Source organism: Agelaius phoeniceus, unplaced genomic scaffold (genome assembly GCF_051311805.1).
Source record: "Agelaius phoeniceus isolate bAgePho1 unplaced genomic scaffold, bAgePho1.hap1 Scaffold_105, whole genome shotgun sequence".
Lineage (NCBI taxonomy): Eukaryota > Metazoa > Chordata > Aves > Passeriformes > Icteridae > Agelaius > Agelaius phoeniceus.
In genome coordinates, this window is record NW_027509873.1 from 277,788 (window position 1) to 285,434 (window position 7,647).

Below are 7,647 nucleotides of genomic sequence, written 5' to 3' on the forward strand. Positions count from 1 at the left end.
CCAGGGCCTTCTTCCTCCTCCTCCTCCACGCAGACCAGCTTGGGCACTCTCGGGGCTCTGTGCTCCATGGCTGTTCCTGGCCCGCGCCCCAGCAGCGAACCCCGCCGGTGCCGCTCCTGCAGGGCCTGGTGCACCTTCCCTGCGGGCGGGACGCGGCTGTCAGCGCTCGGCCCGGGGCCAGCAACGGCCCCCGAGCGCCCCTCAGCCGCCCCGGGCCGGCCATGCCCAGGCGTTCGCTCTTTGGAACGCGGCACGGGAGGCTCGGGGCCGGCGGCCGCGCTGCCGAGCGGCGGAGCTCGGGCCGGGGAAGCCACAGCGGAGGCGGCGGGAGCGGCCGCGCCGCCTGTGTCCGCCGCGGGCCCCGGGAGGAGCCGGGGCCGGGGCCGGGGTCGTGATCGGGACTGGACCCTGCCTTGGGTCCGGGGCCGGGCTCGGGCCAGGCGGAGCCGAAAGGCGGCGATGCCGCCCCCGTACCAGGAACTGATGCCCGCCCAGCAGCGCCACCGCCAGTACGGCCAGAGACGGGCGGAAGCGAGAGCGCGGCGGGACGGCCGGGGCCGGGCACGGGGCAGCCCCGCCCGGGGCCGGGGGCGGGCCGGGGGCATGGCCCGGCTCGGCAGGGGGAGAGGGAGGCGGGGAGAGGAGAGGGACGCCGGGCAAGGGACCGCGAGAGAAGGGTGCCCGACAGCGGGAAAGGGAGAGAAAGAGAAAGAAAGAGAAAAAGATTTTTCTAGTCTATCTGCTTTTGCTTCCCCTGCCGCTGCTGCTGCCGCCGCTGCTGCCGCCGCTGCTGCCGCCGCTGCTGCTGTTGCTGCCGCCGCTGCCGCCGCTGCAACTGAAGCACCGGGGCCGTTCGTCCCCGTGTCCGTTCCCCGCTCGCCCCACGAGCCCCACGTTCGAGCCCCGCGCGCCCCGGGGACAGCCCCTGAGTCTGTCCAAACACGGGAACTTTGCAGCGGTGAGCCCAGATGCAGAGCCCTGACTCCTGCACACTGGCACAGCAATCCCCTCGCCTGCTGCTCTGCATTGGCCTGGCTGAGGGTCAAACACTGTCGGGACACCTTCCCTTGGGGTAGGATTCCTACCTGACCCCAGCACTGCACTTACGCCTCCAGTGTTGCTTTCCCGTAAAAACAGGGGAAGGAAAACTGTGTGTGGCTCATGGTATTTTAGAGTGTCTAAAAATCACTAAGTCACCGATCTTAGAGGTGAGGTGCATCTGGAATTACATGGAAAAGGGGAGCATAGAAATAAATAGAGGAAAACATCTTGGATTGTTTCTTTCATTTTCATTTCACTTCTGGAAAGCTGTTTCAGTTTTCCAGGAATCTTCTCCTGTCTGCTCTTCTCAAGAACCTCTCTTGGAGAGCAAGGTCGAGCTTCTGTCACAAGATTTGCCACCAGCTGCAGCTTCTCTTGGCTTTCCACACTGCACAATGTGTGCAGCCCGACTTTTGCAGCAAAGCAAGACAAATGTTTGGAGAACTTTATATGTCCTTTCTTTTCCTGGTGGGCTGGGGAGTTGTGCCACTGGTGAAGTTTTCATTGTGACTGTTTGTGCTGGTTTAGGGCAAATTTTGGGAGGAAACCTCCAAAAGGGTCCATCTAGAAAGAAAGTTCAAGTGGCCCCTCCCCCTACTAGTTCAGGAAAAGACTTCCCTCGAGAAAAGTGAAAAAAACCCAGTTTTTTTAACAAGTAAAGTATTCACAAGCATGAAAAATGAATAATATTAAATGAAACCTCTGACAGTGCTGAAGAGATGGCAAATTCAGAAAGTCCTTTTTGTGGCTTGTAGTTGGCTCACTCGGTCTCTTCTAAGTCTCTTTGGTGCTGGAATGCAGCGTCCCAGAGCTCGGTGGGCCACAGGTGTGAGCTGCCGGTGTTTTTCTGGGTTTTCAGTCCAGAGCAGGTTTAAACAGTTCCAAGAAAAAGGAAAGTCACAGTCCAAAGGAACTTCTCTGCCCCAGCTAGCTAAAACCAAATTGCTAGACCTGGGCTGTGAAGGCACCAGGATATTTCCAAATCTGGGCACTGTCAGTCCCAGTAAACACCAGATCTGGATGGTGCTGGAGCCAGAACCTGCAACTTTCCAAATTTTGGCTTTCTGTGCCAGCAAATCACTGGACTTGGGCTGTGCCAGCACCAGGAAGTTTTCAGATCTGGGCACTGGCGCTGCCAGCAAACACCAGATCTGGGTGGTGTCGTTGCTAGCGACAGAAATCTGCTGGATTTGGGCTCTGCTGGCATCGGGAAATTTCCAAATCTGGGTTCTGGTGCAGGAAACACAAGATGTGGGTGGTGCCAGACCCAGTAGCAGGAAGCTGCCACGGGTTTTGGATTTCTGTGCCAGCAAATTGCTGGACTTGGGCGGTGCCGGAACAGGGAAGTTTCCAGATCTGGGCACTGGCAGTGCCAGCAAACACCAGTGAAACCTTCTGGTCCTTGTCCGGACCGTTGACCAGTGGTTTCCCTGAGAACCAGCTCTGGCCACTTTACAGACAGACTGCTTCCATCTGCTTGTCTGGAAACAGAACTTTAATGAAGGCAAACACAACAAACAGGGCAGCGTGCACAGTACAGAGAGCGAAGCAGAAAAAAGCCTGGGTCCCGGGTCTAGCAGGGATATTTATACATTTATATATGGGGAGGGGTTAAGGTGGGATCTGAGAGAAGGATCCAAGAGGAAGGAACGATTAAGAATATTACAATTTTTGCAGTAAAAAGTAACCAATGGTAGCAAAGGGAACTCAGAACTTTCTAGCAACAATCTGCATAACTGAACAAGAGGATCACAGGCGGGAGCTCCTTCTCACCCCAACTAAAGAGGGTTTTCCCACGGCCTTAAGCCGAGGTGTCCTTCTTTTAAACCAACCCCAACACACCAGATCTGGGCGGTGCCGGGTTTGGGCTTTCTTTGCCAGATAATTGCTGGATTTGGGTTGTGCCAGCACCGGGAAATTGCCAGATGTGGGCACTGGCTATGCCAGTGCACAGCAGATCTTGGTGAGGAATGTGCTGCCACTGGGAAATTGCCAAATGTGAACTTTCTGTGTCAGCAAATTGCTGGAATTATGCTGTGCAGGCATCTGAAAAATTCCGGATGTGGGCACTGGCGGTGTCAGCAAACACGTGATTGGGTTGCTGTAGGTACCAGGTATTTGCTTGGTTTTGGCTTTCTTTGCCAGCAAATTGCTGCACTTGGGCTGTGCCAGCACCAGGAAATTGCTGGATCTGGGCACTGGCAGTGCTGGCAAACACCAGATCTGGGTGGTGACAGAGCCAGCAAAGAAAAATTGCCAGATTTTTCTCTCTTTGCCAGAAAATTTCTGCATTTGAGCTATGCCAGAATAGGGAAATATCCAGATCTTGGAACTGGCAGTGCCAGCAAACCCCACATTTCAGGAAGGACTGGATCTGGACCCTTCCCTTCCCTTCCCTTCCCTTCCCTTCCCTTCCCTTCCCTTCCCTTCCCTTCCCTTCCCTTCCCTTCCCTTCCCTTCCCTTCCCTTCCCTTCCTTTCCCTTCCCTTCCCTTCCTCCACAAGGTGCCAGAGGGGCTGGAGAGCAGCCAGGCAGAAAGGGACCTGCAGGGACAGATGGACAGCAGGCTGGACATGAGGCAGCCGTGTGCCCAGGTGGCCAAGAAGGCCAATGGTTCCTGGCCTGGCTCAGGAATGGTGTGGGCAGCAGGAGCAGGGCAGGGATTGTTCCCCTGTGCTCAGCACTGCTTGGGCAGCACCTCGAGTGCTGTTTGCAGTTCTGGGCCCCCAATTTAGGAAGGACATGGAGGGGCTGGAGCGTGTCCAGAGAAGGGCAACAAGGCTGGGGAGGGGTCTGGAACACAAGAGCTTTGAGGAGCAGCTGAGGGAGCTGGGGTTGTTTATCCTGGAGAAGAGGAGGCCCAGGGGAGACAAGGCAGTGTCAGGGCACAGCTTGGACTTGATGATCTCCATGGCCTGTTCCAGCCTTGCTGATTCTGGGATTCTCTGAAAGAACCCTTGGAGCAGTTGCAGGATGAACCCCGGGCCTCCTCTTGAGGAGCTCCAGCAGCCCAGGTGCCTCAGCTGCTCCTGGCAGCCCCAAAGCCCATCCTGTCAGTCGTGCAGAGCCTCTGCAGCTCCTCCTCACTGCCCAGAACAGGGAGCCCCAGGGGCAGACACAGCGGCCCAGATGTGCCCCCCTGGCCTGGGCTGTCTCTGGCAAGGGAGCAGCAGCAGGCACTGCAGGAGCCTGCAGACAATTCCTGCAGCACTTGTAGGATGATCCTGCTGCACAAGGGACGTTCCCATGGGGCCAAGTCAGGAACTGCAATGGGCAGTGGGGCCAGAGAGGAAAGAGCAACCAGGGATGGGCTGTTTGCAGGGGAGGGAACAGGGGTGGGCAATGGGAAGACATTTGTATCAGGAAGAGGAAAGAAAGCAAAGGTGAAGCAAAGGAAACTCTCAGGGCAGTTTGGGGCTGGCTGCCAGGCAGCCCTGGCTCTGAGCAACAGCGTCTGCAGTGGCACAGGAAACTCCCAGCTGATGGGAACAAACTTTCTGGCTGACTGCAGAGGCCAGGACAAAGCTGAGTGGTTTCCCTGGTGTCCCCCAGCCCTTGCTGGCCCCGGGGGCTGATGGCATTTGTGCTCCCTCAGGTTCATGTCCCCACAGCAACAGCATGGGGGTGCTCCCCTTGCTGTGTCCAATGCAAGCAGGGACTGCTGAGCCAGTGCTGCCGTGTCTGTGCCTGCAAGGATGAGGCACCTGTGTGAGCTGGGGGAGAGGCCAGGGCTGCAGAGGGGGGATGTTGTTGGCAGCTGCATGAGGACGCTCTGGGACGCTGCCCTGGGCTGTGCAGCGCACTGGGCATGGATCAGCCCCTGCTCTGCTGCTCCTTCCCGTCTGCCCCAGGGCCCTTGCAGAGCCCCAGCCGTGCTGTTTGCCCCCAGCCTGCCCACGGCCAGCCTGGGGCTGTTCACGGGGGTTTCTGTGCTGAGCATTGGCCTGGCCGTGTTCTTGAGAGAGCCTGGGCCAGGAGCCTGGAGCCCCCAGGGCCTGGCCTGAGGCATCAGCGCTGCCCCAGCAGTGCCCATGGCCTGTCCCTGCTGCAGCCCCGGCACTGCCACCCCCAGGGCTGTGCCCGGCCCCGAGAGCACTCAGGCCCTGCAGCAACACCAGGGCCACCAGGGCAGCGGGGCAGGGCCACGGCAGCAGCACTGGCAACACCAAGTGCTGCTGCTGCTGCTGATGGGCACAGCTGCTGGGCCAGCACTGATCTGCCCCAGCTCTGCACACAGACATTGCTGCTGCAGCTCCAGAGAAGGCAACAAAAGGGCATCTCTGCAGAAAACCCTGCTGGGAGATCCTTTAGTTCCTTTAAAGGCACCAAGAGCTCATTGACACAGTCTGTGGCCACAGGGAAGACGGAGAGAAACAAAATGAGAAACGGCACAAACAATGACATTTCTTTGTGGACAATATGAAAAAAACTAAAACAAAGAAAAAGAACTGCCAAACTGAAACCAACAAGAAGTATTAAAGATGACTTTTATTCCAGATGATTTGCTGAAATTGGCAAGCAGATGAATGTTCCTGAAAGCATCCAGTCATCAGTCTCCACACTGCAGCCTTGAGCTCCTGGTTCCTCAGGCTGTAGATGAGGGGGTTCAGGGCTGGAGGCACCACTGAGTACAGAACTGACAGGACCAGATCCAGGGATGGGGAGGACATGGAGGGGGGCTTCAACGGAGCAAATATGCCAGTGCTGACAAACAGGGAGAGCACAGCCAGGTGAGGGAGGCAGGTGGAAAAGGCTTTGTGCTGTCCCTGCTCAGAGGGGATCCTCAGCACAGCCCTGAAGATCTGCACATAGGAGAAAACAATGAACACAAAGCAACCAAATACCAAAGAGGCACTAACTGTGATGAGTCCAACTTCCCTGAGAGTGTTGGAGTGTGAGCAGGAGAGCCTGAGGATCTGTGGCACCTCACAGAAGAACTGGCCCAGGGCATTGCCATGGCACAGGGGCAGGGAAAATGTATTGGCTGTGTGCATGAGAGCATGGAGAAAGGCACTGGCCCAGGCAGCTGCTGCCATGTGGGCACAAGCTCTGCTGCCCAGGAGGGTCCCGTAGTGCAGGGGTTTGCAGATGGACACGTAGCGGTCGTAGCACATGATGGTCAGCAGTGAATACCCTGCTGTGATAAAGAACAGAAAGAAAAAGAGCTGAGCAGCACATGCTGAGTAGGAGATGGTGCTGGTGTCCCAGAGGGAATTGTGCATGGCTTTGGGGACAGTGGTGCAGATGGAGCCCAGGTCGCTGAGGGCCAGGCTGAGCAGGAAGAAGAACATGGGTGTGTGCAGGTGGTGGCCGCAGGCTACGGCGCTGATGATGAGGCCGTTGGCCAGGAGGGCAGCCAGGGAGATGCCCAGCAGGAGGCAGAAGTGCAGGAGCTGCAGCTGCCGCGTGTCTGCCAATGCCAGCAGGAGGAAGTGCCTGATGGAGCTGCTGTTGGACATTTGCTGGGGCTGGCCATGGGGACCTGTTCATGGAGAAAGGACAGTGAAGTGTTAGAGGAGATCCCTGTAACCAAAACCAAAGCCATTTCCCATACACTCTCCCCAAAACACACACAGAGACATCCTTTTGTGTTCAAGAGTTCTGGGGTTTTTCTTATAAGCTTCCCCACATCTCTTCTGGTGTTTTTGGATATCAGAAGCCCTCAGCATTTCTGCTGCACTCAGGGAGAACAGAGCAAGTTCTGTGAGGCAGAGTGATGAGTGGAGACTGAGGAGAGATGGTCTGTCATTCTGACCTGTTCAGAGTTTCTCTGGGCTTTAACCTGTCTCAGGTGGAGGGTGATCACCTTCCCATGCTTCCCCTAAAATGTCACCAGGTACTGCTGAGAGCAGATGGATCCACCCCAGCCCAGCTGCACATTTGTAGCCAAGGACTCGTATTGCTCATTTCACCAACCCAGCAGCATTTTCAGAGTCAGAACACCTCTGCCTTTCCCCATCAATCTTATGACTCCAAGATGCTCTAGGACAGGTTTGCACCCTGGATTGAAGCTCCCAGCTTGGACTGAAATCTCAGGGAGACTCCCAAGTGTCCTTCTGATGGCATTGGATTGTGGGAGATGCAGCTCCTTCCCTGGCTGCACTGACAGCATTGCCCAGAGCCGGGCCCTGGGGACAGCGTCACCCTGAGCCAGCTGTGCCCCCTCCAGAGCCCCCAGGGCCGGGCAGCTGCTCCCAGCCCTGTGCTCTGCAGAGGGACCTGGGCCCGGGGCTGCAGAGCTGCCCCACGGCTCTGCTGCAGCTCTGCCTGCACAGGAGGGGCTGAGCGCCTTGGAGCCCCGGCCCTGAGGGCAGAGGCTTGGCTGGGGCACAGGAGGGAGGGGGCTTGTTCAGAGGGAGGGGCTGCACTGCAGGGGATCCTGTGCACATCTCTAATCTTAGCCTGCCACAGCATTGCTGGGTTTTGTTTTCTTTCCTTCCCTGATCTTCTCTCTGTTTCCTGGAGACTTTCCTCCTGCAGGTGTTTCCCTGTGCCCGACCTCTCCACACCAGCACTCACAGACCCCAAATCTCTGTGCACTCCCTGTGCCCCTACAGCCTGTTTGCAGGGCATGGGCTGGGGCAGGTTCTGTTTGCAGCTTGGAGA

At 57.2% G+C, this 7,647-nt stretch overlaps 1 protein-coding gene across 1 annotated transcript; it reads right to left on the reverse strand.

Annotated features, from left to right (window-relative positions):
* Positions 1–5,516: 5,516 nt before the first annotated feature.
* LOC129133786 (olfactory receptor 14A16-like) lies at positions 5,517–6,500 on the reverse strand. Its single transcript, XM_054653458.2, has one exon. It carries the CDS (start codon positions 6,498–6,500, stop codon positions 5,517–5,519), a length of 984 nt encoding a protein of 327 aa, XP_054509433.1.
* Between the last annotated feature and the right edge of the window lie 1,147 nt (positions 6,501–7,647).